Here is a 19,150-nt window from a genome sequence, read left to right as displayed (position 1 = left end):
TCGCTGTACGCGTAGGAATATCGCGTCGGGATTCCTATCCCCCCCCCCCCCCCCCCCAGATCGAGACGGTTCACCTGGCGCAATTTCGGAGGCCACGAATTATTTTTGTTTTTCACCGCAGCTGCGAGGGGGCCACTACCAATGAGACGGCTCTTCCTCTCCTGTTCTAAACCGTCTTCTTGCTTCTTCAGACAATATTTGTAACTCACTTTCCCTTCTTTATTTTGTCAGGCATGATTCCCTGAACGTGAATGAAGAGGAGGAACTGCGCGAAGCCCCCTGGTATCAAGCTGGCATCCCCAGGTGAGTGGCGCTTTTCACGTGCATTGCAGTTGTCAGCATCGCCAAAGGCAATAACACAGAACGTACCGAGGAATTCTTGCTTTTAATGCGAACAATTGTTAGGCAGGTAAGTGGCTTCCTGCCTCGCCTCACTTAAATAAAAAGAAAGTAAAGTGCCTCACCGACGTTGAAATCGAACCTCTGCCGTTGAGTGCAGGAGCTCTGACCATTAGGCCACGATCGTACGCATACTTATCGCGTTCCAAAACCAGCCAGCTATTTGAAATGCTCGGTGCGTGCGTGCCGTGCCACTTTCTCGTCTTCCTTTGGGAGGATACCTCGCGTTCTGAAGTGCCTCGTTAGTCTGCAGCACGTCCGGAAGCCGGCCGCTTTCCTCACCACTTTCCTCGTAGCACGCTACTATAAATTGCGCGACGCTGTGCCGACTCCATGTTCGCCCAAGCTAATCATGCTTTAACATTTCTTCACCAGAGTACAAATGATATCGCTGTTGTTTTAACATTGCTGTGTTTTGATATGTTTTGCAATGAAGCATATTCGATATGTGAAGTAATTCTGTAATTCTCGCCAGGTGATAAAATTCCAAGATCTTTTGAGCGCTTGGTTTGACTTCACCTCACAAAGAGTTGCTCTGCGGTGAAGCCAGCTTCTAGTATTGTGGATAAAAAGAAAAATAACAATAAACGATCGTTCTCGTTCATGTGTAGATAAAGCGCTTGCGCGAATCCCTTTGCAAGAAGCCATAGGTACGTAAGACTACATAACACGTAGTCGCTTACGACGTCACAGTCCTTGTTTCTCTCGCTTGCGCTCGTCCGCTACCTACGCCTAGACCAACAAGTGTCGTGTCGTAAGCTCGCGTCGAACGACTGGCTTGGGAATTACCACCGTTTCCGCCATACGATTGTCCTCAACATGGTCGTCGTCGCGCTCGCGACCCACATACACAACTGTTCAATTTAGTCAAACATGTGTATCCATCTGGTATCGCTTTGCGGGAACTCCAAACAATTCTACATAGATAGGTACCTGCAAAATGCTTCGCGTAGCATCGGTATTCCAGTGCGTGGGATCTGCATAACCTTTACCGACTCTTTGTTTGGCTCTTCCGCCCACTTTTAAGAGGGTGGCTGTCTGACCCTGTAAACTGGGCCGATCCCGGAGGAAGCATAACCAAAGGTGGCGACTCGGCGGGCCGATCCTGACACCAGTGCGGGATGCGTGTCCTTGAAAGAATTTTAATGTGGTTTGTGAGGCGGGCTGATCTTTGAGGCTGCGCGACGCCACAGCACCCGCATTGCGTCACCACATAATCCAATAGAGCTAACCAATGAGCGTCCCCGGCAGCGTAATGTCGGGATGACGCTATTGAGTTTGTCCGAGAGAATTGTTTGCACTCCTAAAGGTTCTTGAAAATACATTAAAGGCGAGCATAATTAGTGTCATCATGGGACGTTACCTTTCCAAGATCTCACAACATTTATGTTTTGTCGGGGGATTGCCTAAATGCAAAGAAAATCATTACCGAAGGGGTGCAGCATAACCGTACCACAGTTAAACCGTCAGCGATCGTATAGGTCCTCAACTGCACCGGCGATCTGGCAGATGCTACTGCCTGCCTTAAGTTTACCCAAGTCAAATGTCCATGCAGAAGGGGCAACGCACTGCGACAAAGTGAACCTACATATTCTCTGCCCTGACGAAAACAAATAGTGTGTGTTAGCTGAAAAAGGCAGCAATAGATGTACGCAAACGGGTGCAGAAGAGGAGACGAGCCATTCACAATGTGACCTGCCGTGGTTGCTTAGTGGCTATGGTGTTGGGCTGCTGAGCACGAATACCGGCCACGGCGGCCGCACTTTGATGGAAGCGAGATATGAAAACACCTGTGTACTTAGGTTTAGGTGCATGTTAAAGAACCACAGGTGGGCCACATTTCCGGAGTCCCCTATTACGGCATGCCTCATGATCAAATCATGGTTTCGGCATGTAAAACCGATAATTAAATTCGCAATGCTATACTCTTTGCTTTGCTTAGAGAGGAACTGAAAGGCAATGTTAATTGTGATGAAGTATTATTTCTTCAAGATTACCTTGCATATGAACAGAAAAACGCTGGTTAATGGCAGACGAAGAAAATTAAAGGAGAACTGCTTCACTTTTCTCATTTTTTACCTGACTCGTAGTGCTGGTACACCAGCATGGTGTCACAAATTTGAATGAATTTTTCGCATGTCCAGGTCACCTTTTCTTGCTCCTCAAAACTTGTTACCTTGTGCATTTGGTCCTTCAGAGTGCAATGTAATCCTTATGTATCAATGAGCTATCTCACAGTTAAAGAAGATCCTATCAAAATGCATGATGTCACAGGGTGCTAGTGCAAAAATAGACATTAATACGACATGCCACCAGACTCCACAAATGGAGTCTGGCTTGCCAGGGTTCTACTGATGCCATGATTAAGTTCTTTTTTTCTTTTTTTTTTGCATTCCAAAGCTTTAACTGATAACCCACTTTAACCTGTTTTATTTGTTTAAGAGAATGTATACAACGAAATGTAACCTTTTCCGCGACGTCTTAGTATTACTGACAGACCCAGCTTTCAGTTTTGTTGTGTCAAAGGAGACATTTAATGTACAAGTAGAACACCGGACATTTTGCTGACGCTGTGACGCATTCGCAGGGAGATCGCTCTCGAAGTGCTGTCGCAGGAGCCAATCGGGTCCTTTCTGGTGCGCCAGAGCAGCACCAAACCCGGGTGCTTTGCACTCTCGCTGAGGGTCCCCAGGAGCATCCAGCCGAGTGGCATCGCCCACTATCTCATCATGCACACCAACAGGGGCTACAAAATAAAGGTGAAGGAAGCACAAGAGAAAACAACAAGGCAGGAGAGCAAGTAAAATTGTGGAGCTTTATGCACACATGAGCATCTCAGACATAGCCGAGTCAATGATTTTTGCGTACCTATGCTACACATAGTCTATGAGAACCACAGAAGTTAAGATACTCTAAAGCGATCACAAACACACGAGGTCAAAGTGCTCTTATATCTTGATGCACGAGCAACTTACCTTAGGCTAAGATAGTGAAACAATTTTATTCCATACTATTCCTTTCCAAACTTCGTTAGTGGTCTGAGCTGCACTTCACCCCCATTAACAAATGCTACATGGCTGGCAGGCCCCATGAACGGTGTACAGTAGGAAAGGAATAGAATACAGAAAAAGGAATCCTTACATCATACCATCCCTAGACTCTATCATCATTACACTTAAACCTCTGACTTCGCATGTAATGCCACGAGGCCTCCTCAAAATCTTAACTACTCAAGCATGTTTTTCATGGACATGGCCACAGTGTAGTTTCCGGACTTTAGACATGCAAGGTGAGAACTGTCGAGGGTGCTTTTGCATTTTTCGGATGACAAACGCAAGGTATTCATGTGGTTAGTGCAAAAAACTCATGTTATGGATAAAAGGCACATATGTGGAGCAATAGTTGACGGCTAAAACATGGCAATCATATCCATTTCTGGCTCCTTTAAGTGGTTCTGGCATTTGCAATACGCAAACACATGGCCTTTGAGATTGGTATCCGTTATTTCGAGGGAGCTGTTGCTGGGGATGTCATTTGGATGCCACCTATAAAGGACAGATGTGCTAGGCCAGGTGCAGTTGTACTAATTCTAAAAGTCAGAAAACAACCACTAAGTTAAAAGCAATGTGGCCATCACTTTTCTTTCTTGTCAGTGAAGAAAGCTAAAGCTGGTACTCATTTATACCTATGTTGTGAAATGTATGCAAAAGTGAAGAAAACAAACACACAGACAAAACATTTGGTATAAAAAGCTAAAGTTATCAGTGTTAATGAGATGAACAAGCAAATTTTCCTAAATTGGCAGACAAAGTCCTCAGTCAAAACTAAACATCTGCCATATGCACAGAGCACCTGCGAGGGCCACTTATCTCTGTGTTCACCAAGTATTCCATCATAATTCCAGCAATGCTTCGAACTTATCACTGCCTAATGCCTTCCAATTGTGTTGAGCCCAGAAAGAAATGTACTATTTAGTTTATTGGTAAGGATAGTTTGAATCCACACAGAACAAGGAAAAAAATGTCCAGAAAGCCCCATTACAGACACAGAATAAAGACGTTTCTGAAATGCATGCTCCAGTGACTTCTCACATCTTTACTTTCATTTAGCATATCTCGTTTGCAAGAAATTATGCATTACTTTTTTTGGTTTTTACGTGCAGTCACTAAAAGCATGCATGGGACATGTGGTGTCACAGCATATTTAAAGAGACACATGTGCTAGTAACTAATTCTGGTATGGAGTTTCACATATAAGAATGCATTGTTTCATATGTAAAGCATGATGTAACCAGAACCTCAGAATGTTTAGTGAAAAGCTAGAGAGCCCCTTTAACCCACTAGCTATTCATGCACACAATCTGGTGAGTACAGACACTGCTTTGCTTTCAGCAATATTGCCAATTGTAAGCGAGAATGTCTCACATGATTTCTATTTTATTCCAGGGCTTCACAAAGGAGTTCAGCACCCTGACATCACTCATCACGCATCACTCGGTCATGCCAGAGCTGCTGCCATGCCCGCTCTCCCTGTACCGATACAACTCAACCTTCCGGAAGCATGGCTCAGCTGAGGACATGGTGGACATAGATGAAGATCCCGACTACACGCTGCTCTCAGACTTCCGCAAGATGATGGCCGACGCTGTTTGACTTGCGTAGCTGGCTGCATGCTAGTCTTAATATCTATCTGGTGAGTACTGTCACCTGACTACCAGTGCAAACTATCTTCTAGTTCTCTTGTACAATGCAATGCCATGGTCAGTACACAAACTTCAGTAAATGTTCCACAAAATCCAGCAAACACAAAGCTTGTATAACATAATTATTGTATGGTGTTTTCTTTTTTTAGGTGAAATATACAGTAAAATTACAGTGAATCCACTATGAAAACTACATATGGTAGACACATAAACATATTGGATTGATGGCATTATACTGGTTTTAAGGAGCTCCATAAAAGTTATTCAGTCCACTCAAATGAGCAGTCCCCCATCTTGTCACCGAGTCCACTTATTTGTCTGGACCCATTAACATGCTTTACGTGGGCCACCAGCAACAGCCATAGTGTAGGGCATTCCTCTAGCAGTTGAGCGGTCCAGCCGTCCCTGGTAGAGGGAAGGGAGGGCGGGATATTTGGGCCAGTTAAAAAGCATGGAAATGACAGTGCTCTGGGGCATTTCCAGTAAGTGTGGAATGTGTCCGCCTATTTGCCACATGTACTTGACATGCCAGTTTGCCAGGCCTGTTCTCAATGAACTGTTGGATAACATCGTTGGGCAGTTTAAGCGTTTGTGCCCGATGGACTAGTACAGCATCCTCTCTGGTAGGCATTTGTGATGAACACAGTAAGAGCAGTCTCTTGTTAGCTGCCTAAGAGGAGTCTGCCGATTGTGGCAATCTTTTCGACATCTGCCTCTAACACCTCTGGTGCAATAGGCCTCAGGCCATTTCATGGGGTTGCTCACTGTTAGATCACGATAGCATTCACTACCCTCCATCTTCCTGATGACCTGGCACCCACCACGGGAGAAACCGTGATGTAGGATATTTGTGGTTAGTGTAGTGTGGATGTGATTTGGAAGTGTATTTTTCATAAAGGCATGTAATGCTGCCCGACTATCCAAATGAATTGTGATAATGTCAATCGTGTGTGTGTCCAGACAAATGGCTTCTGTAATGGCCTCGATCTGTGTCTGTGGGAGACGGAGACTTAATTTGAGCAGCTATGAACCAAATCCAAATGTATGTAGGTTTTTCAACTTCAAGCTTGCTTTTTTCTTATGCAATACATGAGGTATGCACCTATCCGTTACCTCCGCACATTTACGTTAGACTTAACGGTTTAATGCAAGAAAGGGAATGGCGGAACATCGGACTAACAACTTAGTCAAAGAAGCAAGAGCAACTGCTCTTTCATAACAGTTTGCTGCTTTAGAATATATTACTCATGGTTCCACTTCTAAGTCACCCGTCACAGATCACAGTTATGACAGGAGCAGTATTAAGCCTTGATATGCAAATATAATGTTGCCCCCGAGTGCTTCCCTTTCATATAGAGCACCTGGGCTGGGCCCCCATACGTAGGCGAGGGGTGTAATGAATGCTAATCTCAGTTTGAATATATATGCAAAAAATGACTGCAACTCAACCTTAGCTTTATTAGCATCTGGTACAGCTGTGCTGTAGGTCCAAATGTACAGTTAGCTATACAGTAGCACAAAAGTTCATGATTCTCGGGAATACTTCTTGCAGTAACGAGGACTGGCGTGAAAGATATCAAGCAAACTTCCATAGCTCAAGTAGGAGATTGTTGCATTTTCAGACAGTTTCACTGCACACAGTGGAAAAGGATGCACTTATAGCAGTCATTCTTACTTTATTGCTTCGGCATGAGTTCATAATGCATGCATTGCACTAAATATCGATTTAATGAGGTTTTAAAGGCATTGAGCAACATTTATTTAGTCGGCAGAGTGCTTTCGAAAAGTTTATTTTCACTCACTTCACACAAAAGAGTTAATAATGGAGAAAATGAAGGCCAAGCCTCTCGTTCTTCAATTTTGCTGGGAAACATCAGTGCCAGTGCGTCTGGGTGATGATAGGGATTTCAAATCATTCTCTCAATTTTAGTGCATTCTGGCACCAGTAATATTCTGGAAAGCTGGGTTGACTCTTTTGAACTCAAGGTAGTCCTGCCTTACCAATAAACGATAAACTAGAACAGAGCAGATGCTGTCGACATCAATGATATCACGGGGAGCTGGTATGGGAACTTCAAGGCTGTGTTGCTACCTGTCCTAAGTTTTTGTTTTTTTCACACAAAATAAGCTCTCTCTCACAATAAGAGTAGCCACTTTATTGCAGAAACTTAATTTAACATCACATATTAACTTAGTATTCATCTTTAGTGTCTCTATAGATCTTAATGGAGACTGCTAGGTTCATTTTGATCCCGTGAAGTTCTTTAATATGCACTTTAAAGGAAGCTTTAGTTAAGTACCAGAATCATTTTCCCTATCCAAATGCATGTGACACCAGAAATGTTCTTATGGAACAACCACTGAACTGATTTGAATGAAATTTGTTGCATTTAAGAGAAAAAGTGATATTTTTCGACTTAAGGAAGCAGAACTATAATTTGGGGCCTCATAAGACTATCGGTAAGTTTAAAAACGAGAAGAATGTTTACAGATGTGTAACTCTGCACCAAAAACCACTACCACAGTTCTGTAACCTGCATCTGTTGAGCACCTGAAATGAACAAATTTTATATACGAGTTTGCAGTTTATGCGAAAATGTCAGTGTGTACAAGGTTTTTGTAAAGGTCCTACTCACAAATTAGCGGTATATTCCAGAGAAATATATAATACACCAATTGTTTACACTTTATATTGCTTAATGGGTGAAATTTACAGAATTGTGATATCGTTGTTTATTGATGAGTTAGAGTATTGAACTTGATGCTCCAATTCGTTTTTTCTTGCAATAAATTCAGTAATATTTGTTTAACAGTGTATGGCATAACTCATAAATGTGCTTTCAGGAGTCGGTAGATTTTAAACTTTTCATTTAAATGCAACAAACATCAAATTTGGTGCCGTGGAAGCTGAGCAGTATTATTTCACCATTTCCATGTATTTAGATAGGAGCTCGTGATGTAGTGCTTCTACTTAAAGGGACTCTAAAACACTTTTTAAGCTAATCATAACATGGCCTCATTATTAAAGGACGCCGTTCCACAAGTCTGGTGGCGGAAAATTTTTTGACAACTATGAGTCATCGTACAAGATACCCGGTTTTCTCTCTCTTTTTGTCTCCACTAGCACGCTGGAAGCTACACAGTAGAGAAGCCAAGAAAGCAAAACCTCGACCAAAAGTTGAGTGTCACGGTGCCTCATGACAATCAGGGCAAACTATAATAAGCAGCATGCCGCTGCCATCTCGGAGGCTATGCGCAGCTGATGCAGCTACGTGCAGTGCAAACATGAAATTATTTTCCGTCATTGAGATCACAGACATATATATTTTTTATTTATTTAACTCAAAGTTAGCAATTATGTATTACTGAGAATGCTCTCAAAATCATGAAATCAGCCAATATATAGCATTAGTCAGCCAACTGCTTTCAATCTGCTTTCCATGACAACATTGCGGATGCGAGAGCAATCGTCTGTTCACTGCTTTTGACACGAGATCGTAAATTCCCTGCTGTATGCAGTGCAGCAACCTTGGCTCACATGTTCACAGGACCCTTGATAGCAGATTAGCAATATTTTTTTTGCATGTTCAAAGAGTGTTTCGGGGCCGCTTTAAATAAGGCCATACTACATCCTCAGTGCGATATACAGCAATATTTTTTCCACACACTGTTTAGCGTACAGGCACTTAAACGTGTCCTAAAAATGCTTTAAACCTTTTTTTTCATTGCAGGTGGCGACCACAGTTAGTATCAACAGTGGTGATATGGTGATAAGCAAGCAATGCTGGTCAGTGCTTGCCCTCTGCAGCTACGCATTGTCCTGACCAGGCACAGTCTCACAAGTCGTTCGTGCTGCTGCACAAGGGACAAACCAAGTTCTGGTAGCATAGGGTTGCCGATGGGATCAATGTGAACATGCTACGTTGTGATAACGCCTCCACTGCTAAACTCAAGTCACGACCTGCCATCTATAAACAGGCTCTTGCAAGCAAGAGGCTCAACTGACTTCAGAGCCAAAGTGTGGAGAAATAAAGGATTTTATGTGTGTCTTTTACACGTACACCATGGGATATCAATAGACAGAGCCTCGAATAACGCGAGCTCTTAAAGCTGCACGCCTCCAGGTGGAGTGTTGCAGGCAGTCTTCAACACCGTGAGGGCAAGCTGTCAGCTAGCTTGAATGTAATCTTGTACAAGAGTCGGCGTACAAGGGCTATTCACCTATGCCACCTTGGCCAGCCAGCTTTTGAGTGCCGACAGCTGGGCATCCTCCGACGCCTCAGCGCTGTATTCCATGAAGTCAACTACAATCGGACGAACGTCTGAAAACTGGAAGTCCTTCCCTCTCTTGCCCAAGAATGTGTTGTTATTAGCCTGCCCCTCTGTAGACTCCAGTGCAGAAATCTGTGTAGTCCTGAGAACATTCCTGCAAAGTAATAAAACATCACACTGAGACACAACAGCTACGAGAGGGCAAATTGATGCATAAAACATTGTCATGTTGTAGTGATGGTGAAGAACCAGACAGCACCAAAATTGTGCATTAGGAAATCACTATTGTGGGGCAAACTCGTGCCAGAAATATTTGGCAGTTACGTGCCAAGGCGAAATATTGAAAGCGACAGCAAGGTTTAGCGTCACAAGAGAAGCATCTCAAAAACTTCTCCAAAGAAAGCATCTCGGAAAGGAGCACCGCTAATAGAGTTGCAGGTGTCACATCTCAATGGTGCGCGGGATGAAACCGAAGGAAAACAATCGGTGTTTGTCAGCACCCAATGAAAGGATCACATAGATTATCTTGACGCTTACTGTCTGTTCCGCTCAGACCGGTGTAAGCACCATGGTGTGGTTCACATGCATCTGCTCGGCAGGAATACTAATGTTTATGCACACAACGCTCATGTCGGCAGTGGAAGCGAGAATGCTGCCCTGGCTCCTACAGAGCGATGGTGCGTCCACTTGGCTTCATCGTCTTTGCAACCAAACAAAAGCACTGTGCATCTCTGAAGACCAGCTAACCCTCTTAAGCCCTAGCCACACGTCACTAACATGACAGTACGACAATGCCAATGACATGAACACACCTCAACCGTATGTATGATTGCCATTGCAATAAAACAAGTAACACACTCATAGAAGAATGATAGCAACAAGCAGTCATCAGTCTTCGAAATCTGATCTACGAGTCAAGTGTGCCAGCTGTTTATACATGACATCGTACCTTCCAACGTAACTGCTGGTGCTCGTGTATGTTCAAGAATGTATGCTGCTATTCGCATCACACACATGCAATCTGAGTATATAAAACGCTTTCGCTATAGAATATATGAGAACAGTCTGGAAATTTCAGATACACTTTGGTCGCACCGAGCGATAACATTGTAACAGTGGTTAGATAGTGAAAAATGGTCCCCAGAATAAGGTAAACAATGTACCTGTGTCAATATTCACACACCTGCTCGGCACAGCCATTTAATTTAAACCAGAAGAACTAAACTTACAAACAATTTGATCCAACTCACACTTGAGCTATGATGAAACAAAACTTTATGATCCAAGAACTTACATTTCCTTCTCCAGTTGTGACTGGATCACCTTGGATGACTTCGCCATAGCCTCGTCTGTAAGTACATAATACATGGCACTGTTAATAGGCATACACTCAACCAAAATGTCCCATAATATTCATGAAAAACTTACCTTGCTTGTTGCATACAATCATAAAGGGTGGGCAATGCTGCGAGATGACAGGGTCACATAAGAGATTATACAGGAATCTGCAACACCACAAGTATAAGATGATCAGCCATTCTATTTACTCTACATGGGCAGTTAATACAGGGTACAGTTAACTCCAGGAGTGGGCATCAGTTTGTCCAGTCCTCTAATTCCTGACAAGGAACAAATTTAGAGGCATTAATGGCACCAAGATTCAGTATCATCTTTTTCTTGCTTTCTTAGTACTAGTTGAAAGCTCCAAACTCTTTATATGATCCATGAAATCCAAACTGATAATTGTACCTGAACCAGAACTTCGGATGGAAACAAACCTAAAAGGATGTTTTTTGTAATGTCTCAGGCAATGGTTGCCACCTGTCCACTGCCCCTTGCCCAAGGTGTTAGCAGCTTGAATTTGGCCATGCCAGCTGAGCTAAGTAGCTAGAATATTCCTTAAAGATCTGCACAACTGCTATTTGTTTTGACCTCATCATTAAGTTGTTGAGAAAGGTGATATACCACAAGTTAAAACCAACAGGCATATCGATTTCAACATCTAGAAAGCCCCTAAAACGTGGCACTAAGCAGAAAGTTAGATCTACTTTAGCTTCGGGTCGTGGATGAAAGCACTCTTGGTTCCTCTAAGTAGAGCAACACTGGCATAGGGATTACGGGAAAAAAAGAATGTGGTGGTTCAGTTATTACTATACTCCTTTATATGCCTACAAAATAAATGCCTAATTGTATTTCCTCTAAGGCATTTCACATGATATTCTATAGCTTAGAAATAGTCAACGCAGGTAAGCAGAAAAGGAAACGAGAAAGTGGGAATGCAGACATTGACGCATCAAGGCGCCGCGAAGCCTGGCAATGCCACTGCCTAAAATGTCTGGTTTTGCGTGCACGTTTCCATATAGAACATTCAATCTCTTTGCTTGGTATTAAGTTAAAAACAACAGCTGTTGTGTCCCATGTTCCAGTGAGCCCATCTCTTACCCTCTCCAAGGCACTCTGGGCATACCTGGCCCCTGCGCCACTAAACAACACATTTATTCATCTCCTACCCTCTTGAAGAAAAGTGTTTGCATTCGAATAAGTTGTCGGCCTGCGTGCAGTGTGTCATTTGCCAATAAGTAGGAAGCTGAGGATACGGTGCACTGCACCCAATTGTTATATTTTTGTTCCTCACAACCGGAACTGAACCTGAATGAAATTGCAGCATTTAGAAACCAATTGAACCCTTGAGGGTTACCGATGTGCCTGTATCGTAGTAGGAACGAGTCCCAAATAGCCGCGGAAATGCGTGTACGTGCGGTCCACTGTTAAAGGGGCCCCGGACCACTTATTATCAAAGCATAGAAAGGCATTTGAAGTGAAAATTGGCTATTTTAGAAATACTTTGCCGCAAAAAGTACTTCAATGCGTTCAGCAGATTCAGAGTTATTAGCAATCAAACAAGGCCTCTGCTGTGCTCCTGTTCCTTCTTCAATGCCTTGCACTGTGAAGGCTAGGGTGCAGTGGGGCGTGCCCAAAATGCCTTCTAAATGTCGCCTGCCATTATTGGGTCAATAGCCGGCCATTAAAAAAAAGAAATAAAAAACTACAAAGATTTTGTGTTCATACTCCTTTCAACAACCTTTAGGTACTATTCCGCATAAGCGTGGACCTTTTGAGCACCGAGTAGTACTTGTATGATAGGCCACGTACCCAACAATATGGAAATGCATGAAACAAATAGCGCTCTTACAAAAGCACCGAGACCAAAAAGAAAAAAAAAAGAACTTACTCTGCCACATCCCGAACCTCCCGTGGAAAGTTAACGCTGTCCACAACAAAAACAACAGCCCTGAAAAGGCAAATAAAGACATTCTTAAAGAGGAGGAAAAATAAAAAAATGAAAGGAGGCGGTAAAAAGGCACAAATAAACTCGCAAAGGTATCACTAAAGGAATGTGCAAATCTCCATGGATTCAGGTCCTAAGAAGCCACAAAGCTTCAAGAACACCATACTTCTAAAACATACAATGCATTAAAGCAAGTTTGTGTGGATAATGAATCCCTTTGTAGGAAATGCATCCCTGTCAATTATGGGTGTGCAAATATTTGATACTGCAAATCACCTTTGCTTTGCAATATGTATTCGAGAATTTAATATTAGAAATTGTGGAGTACTCATTTTAAATCGAATATTATGCCTAACCTCTGATTAGGTCCTGAGGAAAAAAACACTAATTCAAGTGAGCACTGTTCCGAATGATTCTGCAGCAAGAGAGCCACATTTGTTGAACGGAAGCACCATAATAAAATTTAACAAACGTATGCTCGGCAAGTGTAGTGGTGATTTGTCCTGCAAATTCCGACGTCTGCCACTACAAGGTTCCTGAGTGAGCCCATGAAGCGACTAACTGCTGCTCAATAATTTTCCAATCATTAAACAAGGGTGACTCGTTTCTAGGTAGTCTACTAACTTTATGCCTAAATTTAGGCAAAACAATTAGTTTTACCATGTTCGCATCTCTTTAAATAATGTCCACCACTGTAGAGTCACACCTATCTTTTTCAATGAACACAGCACACTACGTGGATCAACGACATGCTATTCATATTTTGCATTAGTGTCGTCATGTTGCACAAGACTACGAAAAGCAATCATTTTTTATTTACAAGCTTCTCAGTTGATCGAAAGTCCATTTGTGAACAGCATTATATGCATGCATCAAAAAAACATAAGCCTTTTTTTAATAGGGGGACCTGCATGTAAACTTAAGATATCACTTTGTTTAAAATGACAATATATTTTATACCGAATTAAATATTAGGAAGTCGTTTCCCTTGAAGATTCTTATTAGATTCAATGTGGAAATGTTATTCGAAACTAATTGCTAACGCATTACTACACAGAAGCCACATACACACCCAAGCCTGTGCACCGACCTCAAATTCCAGATGCTGATGGCACCTTACATTAAGAAAACATCGAAATGTCATAGTTGCTCACATCTTCAAATTTTACTACTGAACTTCTTGGAAGACCGCATTCACAAAAAACAAAATGCTGCTAGGATTCCATTTACCTGCCAAAAATACATTCCCAATTCAAATTCTCTACCTAAATCATTTCAATTTATTGGCAAATGGCCAATGGGTGTTTGTTCTGTGGCATAATTGGTCTTGCTTATAAATTGGCAGGGAAATGAAGGTTCTTTAAATATACATATGGTCCGCAGTGTGGTGAGCAGCAATTCCCTTCCTCTTTTACGAAATGCAAACAAACAACCAACCACTTCAAAAGAAAAAGTCAATTCTGAGTTATGCTCACAAACTAAACATACAGGACTACCGAGAAGCTTGTCTAAAGACATTTATGACCTTGTGCTCCTATTAGTTGTATGGGTTCGGTCAGTGAGCCATATTAGGTGGTTCAAGGCTAACTACCGTTTTAAGTTGGCTCAGTTATGCTGAATTCCCCTGAACAGCTTTATTTTATTAGAAAATGGGTCGTAATGGCCTCAGTGAGAACTAGCACAAATAAATGCAATAAGCCTGACACAATAAACGTGTTAGCTAAATGATACTGTACCCACAAAAATACCATTCAAGCTATTTGTGTGTGCATGTGTGCGTGATTTCTACTGCCAGAGCGCATCACACTGTACGAAAAACTTTTAAAATGTCACGCCCAAGTACCATCACCCAATGCTCAAGCTCCAGCAGAATGTCAAAACTCATTCCTATGTGATCCCCCATATGAGGATTTCCCGCAAATCCAATGCAAATTTTCTCAACATGAGACATTTGTGAAAACCGAAAGCCTAAGGTAACAGATGTGCATTTGCTTTAACCAAAAATTTTTAAACTGGCATTCAGAAACAAATGTAAACAGCGTCAACACTGTTTTGGCTAACTACAACGTGAATACAGTCGCCGACTGATTTTTCCAATTCCAAAAATTCGGACATGTTCGATTATTCGGTCTGCTTCGTGGCACCGCCATTCTCCCCATAGACCATAATGTATAACAATTGCCGAAAGTTCGGACGCCTTGCAACCTCTCGTCTGATTTTTCTGACACTCCTTGAGCCGACTCGATCAAGAGCACCATGCACCGACTCTGACCGGTGCATGGTTCGACTTGCTGAACGCCATTTTTGTTTTGAATGGAGCCTCCTTGCTGCCCCATGAAGTGGTGCTACTGCAAATCCCCGCTCATCATCGTTTCTGCCTGGTTCGTAGCTACAGCAGTTCCGGTCTCAGCTTAGTAAGCCATGTCAAGACAATCCAGCAGCTGATTTGTTCTTTTCTTCGTGCACGATGCTGCGAGTAGGCCACCTTTTTTGCTTGTGCGACTGGTGTCGGCATGACAGTGTGGTGATGTTTGCTTTGAGTGCTGTGTCGATGTTGCGGTGATGCAACGCAGCATACGGAAACATCGCATCAAGTGTCTAATGGCGCCGACAGTGCCCGCGCAGACTGCGCTGGGGAATACTGCAAGCGGGTGCTGGGAGGCCTAGGATTTGTCGCCTTCCGATGTGCTCCCTACGGACGCCGAAAATGTTCTGCCGAGACCTGCGCAGTGGTTGCATTGCGATACCGGACACCGTCTCATTTGACAGTTTCACAGGTGCTGATACTGCTGTAATGACATGCACAGAACTCGACGACAGCGAGATCATTCGTCAGGTTTCTGCTGCACCACCGGACGATGATGCACCATGTGCTACGCTGCCGTCGCATGTGAAGCGCGTACAAGCAGTGACTGTGCTTTCAGCCGCCTATAGTGACCGAACGACCCCTCTCCGAGATTCAGGCTTATCTGATTGCGACTAAACGGAACAGCGTGCAACGGCGCATTCACAATTTCTTCAAGCTTACTGCCGAGCCCAAATAAGTGCATGGAAATAAAGGATTTCTTTTTTTTTTTTTTTCTTAATCTGCTTTTCAGACATTTCCGCAGTCCCCGTGAGGTCCAAATAAACGGTCGGCGATTGTATGAGGCACGCTGTAGCGGGGGACTCTGGACTAATTCTGACCATCAGGGGTTCCTTTGTGTGCACATAAATCTAAGTACACAAGCGTTCTTGCATTTATCCCCATTGAAAAGTGGCCACCATGGCCATAATCGAACCTGTGACGTGTAGTTCAGCAGCGCTACACCGGTACCACTATACTGCTGTGGGTACAAGCAGTTAATGATGAGGTACGTAAACATAGTGAGTGCAGAGGTTATCACGGCTTCCACCAATATCAGCCACTGAGCATGACAACTTCGGCAGTGCACAACTTTGAGGTTAATGAAGCACTGAGACCACATTCTTGCCAATCGCTTTAAGCAGTACTTTCACTTTTACGTAATGTGTTATGTGGCATGAGAACTCACTGAAGCAATAGACATTTTGCCCGATAATGCAGCAGCGTCCACTGAAACTGATGTTCCCAAAAGTGATCGACCAAGAATACCAGCGAGTGATGCAGCGCCCCTTGTGCTTGCTGCATCTCTGCAGAGCACTAGCACTACTTTAGCTAGCAAACACAACTGGCACAACGAATGTGATCTGGCTCAAAGCGTTCCTGTTCACAGATAATAATAACTGTGTATGTATCGTCAATTAAACACAATGAATCTTGCTGCAGCTCCACTGACTGATGTGGCACCGATTGTGCATGACTAGTTTATCCTGCGATCCAGTATCTGGAAGTAAGCCAAGTGAGTTATGCACCAGATTTAGCCAGCTTCTCTGAGAAACTGTACCACCAAACTACAAAAGTAGGCAAAAGCCTTTTAACAACATACCAATAAGATGCTGTCTCCAGGAAATTTACATTCACTGGGAGGCGCTTCACAGATAAGTGAAGTGCAGGTGAAGCGTCAACCATGCATCATTCATCTAAAACCACACAACCCCAAGCAAATAGTACTTGTGAGACTAAATTTCTTCCTAACAGGTGTACATACCTTGCCAGCCCCTTGAATTGGTCAAGAAACCTGGCTCTCATTCTATCATTGCCAGGCAGATCAATAAGGTTGAGAGAACCCTGAAAGATTTTAATAACATTAGAGGCACTGTAAATTGTTGTAATGAGGCCAATGTTAGACACAGATCTTAAAGAGGCTGCGTCTGCCAATTTATTGCTGTCTACACGTGCATTACGGTGATTGATTTAGTATAACGTGAAAAAAATGCTAGTTAAAAACTGCATACTTACTTTCTTGGGCACTTCATATGACGCCTTGTTCTCTTTGATTGAGGTGTAAGTTTCGACCTTCTTGCGAGCTACAAGCTGCAATAAGGGGTCGCAATGACAGTTTCCAAAAATTTACAAGACACTAAAAACACGACAAAGATGGGCACGGCGTTTGAAATAATCTTGTCTGTAACAGTAAAGTGGTGTGGAAAATGGGACAAGAATGCCATGAAAGTGCAGCCTCCAACGAAGGCTTACACAAAGCGGTACGCACACTGGGTGTCTGTTACTTTTTGTAGTATTTGTGGTGCGTGGCAATCACAAAGTTGTACGTGCCCTGAACATCCGTTTCTGATCGCGCCAAGACGCGAGAAACGGAGCAATAATACATTATTTACCTGAGAAAACAACAGCGTCTTGCCGGCATCTGACAGCCCCACGATCAGCACTGCTCGCCGAAGATTTTTTCTTCGTTGGAAGAATATTACTGAAACAGCAACAAGAGTGTGCAAAAGTGAGCAACGAGAGAAAAATGCACGGAAACGATCGCAAGATCACAGGCAGTATCCGCTGGAAACGTCTTGCAAACAACCTGCAGGTGTTCAGTACGCAAGAACACCACACGAGAACGTTCCAACTTATGCTCAACATCAGCGAGAGCAGCCAACACATCCACATCACCACGGAACCCGGCAATGTTGACACATGGTGCACATATGGAATAGAGCACGCGATCAAAAGTGGGCCGAGCCTTAATTACGCTCGCGCATAAGGTTACTTACATGTTGTAATGAGCACTACGATTAAGGCGATAATAACATACAGTAATGACGGATTCATTGGTAATAAATTGTTATTCAAGTCCATGCGCGCAGACTTCGACGACGCGTCCTCTGCCATTTTTAAAGCGCTACTAGCGTTCCCTGCCGTTGCTAGCCGTTGACACTTGGCACGTTCAACCCTTCTCTAAGAAAAAAAAAAATTAAAGTGACATAAAATTAACTTTTGAGCTAAATTCACAGTAAATGCTTTTATGAGGGGGGTGAGAAATCTCAATAACTATTTCCTACAAGTCTGCATGACCTTCAAGATTGCAAACCTGCAAGGTGTGTTCAAACTTAGTCAAGAGATGGCGCCACCTAATGCTTGCGCTGCAGGAAGGCGACAGCACGCGCGAAGTTCAACTCAGAGGCTGAAGCGTGCACTAAAGAACAACGTTTAATGGCAGTTACGCGGTTAACCTTGCATTGACATTTTACTAGGCAATGACGAGCCCAATTCATAAACGCTTACTGTAGTTTCCTAGAACCTGCACAACCGCCAACTTGACTTACGCCCCGCACAGCTCGAGACTGTCGTCATGTGGCTCCGAGTCTCATACGGAAGCCTTCAGCGTGCATACCGTGTATATTTCTCTCTTTTCCGCTTCGTTCACGCACGCACCACGGAATAAAAACATACTCAAACACATTACGGCGACTCTCAGAGTTCGTTAGGCCTCGAAGTGAAGGAAAAATAAACATTGCTTCTTTCTTGGCATAGTCCGGTACCTACAACATCTTGACAGACATCATTATTGCAGGCGCGACATGCGGCGAACTCGGGTTATCCCGAACTGCCAAAGTTGGCTGTTGCCAAATGAAAATTATCTTTCATTTATCTTTTATTTATAGAAGAAAACAGACAAAGCCAGCCTAATGAGTTGGCTAACTTGTGTCGGTGGTGTAGCCAGCGGGAAACACCGGCACGTCCCCCCCCCCCCCCCCCCAAGAAAAAGAAAGGCTTAGTGTAAGGCCTGCCGAATGCCTGCCCCCCCCCCCCCCCCCTCACTCTACCCGGTCTAGTGCGTACGACCCCCTAATGAAATTTCCGGCTACGCCACTGACTTGTCTAAGCTATCTTCTACAGTGCTGAAGAAGAGATAGGCAACATGAAACAGCGCAACATTGAGCCATTCGTCCTATGTATTCCCTGTTACGTGTCCCTCTTTAGTGCTATGTAACACATGAAATTTACTCAGTACAGTCGTTGTTGTCGCTCAACAATAGTGCGTTAATTTAAGTTCTCTTCCTTCCTATTGACTCTACAACCGACTCGGGCTGACTATTTCGCTTATGACGGCTGCTGCAATATGTTGGCGTTGCATCTA

General features: G+C 43.4%; 2 protein-coding genes across 2 annotated transcripts in view; one reads left to right on the top strand and one right to left on the bottom strand.

Annotated features, from left to right (window-relative positions):
* Positions 1 to 9,161, top strand: part of LOC126548573 (uncharacterized) — a 243,978-nt gene extending 234,817 nt beyond the window's left edge. Inside the window, exons 8-11 of the mRNA XM_050196812.3 lie at positions 232 to 303; positions 2,987 to 3,158; positions 4,845 to 5,091; positions 8,833 to 9,161. Coding sequence (XP_050052769.1) covers positions 232 to 303; positions 2,987 to 3,158; positions 4,845 to 5,051 — 451 coding nt within the window. The 3' untranslated portion in view covers positions 5,052 to 5,091; positions 8,833 to 9,161. The remainder of the gene's footprint in view (positions 1 to 231; positions 304 to 2,986; positions 3,159 to 4,844; positions 5,092 to 8,832) is intronic.
* SrpRbeta (signal recognition particle receptor beta) lies at positions 2,904 to 17,922 on the bottom strand. Its single transcript, XM_050196859.3, has 9 exons — positions 17,784 to 17,922; positions 17,400 to 17,488; positions 17,023 to 17,097; positions 16,772 to 16,851; positions 12,606 to 12,665; positions 10,802 to 10,878; positions 10,668 to 10,722; positions 9,323 to 9,527; positions 2,904 to 3,145 (listed from the first exon to the last, which is right to left on the bottom strand). The coding sequence occupies exons 1-8, from the start codon at positions 17,899 to 17,901 to the stop codon at positions 9,323 to 9,325; spliced, it is 759 nt and encodes a 252-aa protein (XP_050052816.1). The 5' UTR covers positions 17,902 to 17,922; the 3' UTR covers positions 2,904 to 3,145.
* Positions 17,923 to 19,150: the final 1,228 nt, after the last annotated feature.

This window comes from Dermacentor andersoni, chromosome 3, assembly GCF_023375885.2.
Source record: "Dermacentor andersoni chromosome 3, qqDerAnde1_hic_scaffold, whole genome shotgun sequence".
In the NCBI taxonomy this organism is placed as follows: Eukaryota; Metazoa; Arthropoda; class Arachnida; order Ixodida; family Ixodidae; genus Dermacentor; species Dermacentor andersoni.
This window is presented reverse-complemented; position numbering and strand designations above follow the sequence as displayed.

Coding starts and splice junctions, on each gene's coding strand:
- SrpRbeta (XM_050196859.3), bottom strand. CDS start 17,901: ATGGCAGAGGACGCGTCGTCGAAGTCTGCGCGCATGGACTTGAATAAC. Junction 16,852..17,022: donor CATATGAAGTGCCCAAGAAA/GTAAGTATGCAG, acceptor AAAATCTTTCAG/GGTTCTCTCAACCTTATTGA. Junction 10,879..12,605: donor GAGGTTCGGGATGTGGCAGA/GTAAGTTCTTTT, acceptor GTGGTGTTGCAG/ATTCCTGTATAATCTCTTAT.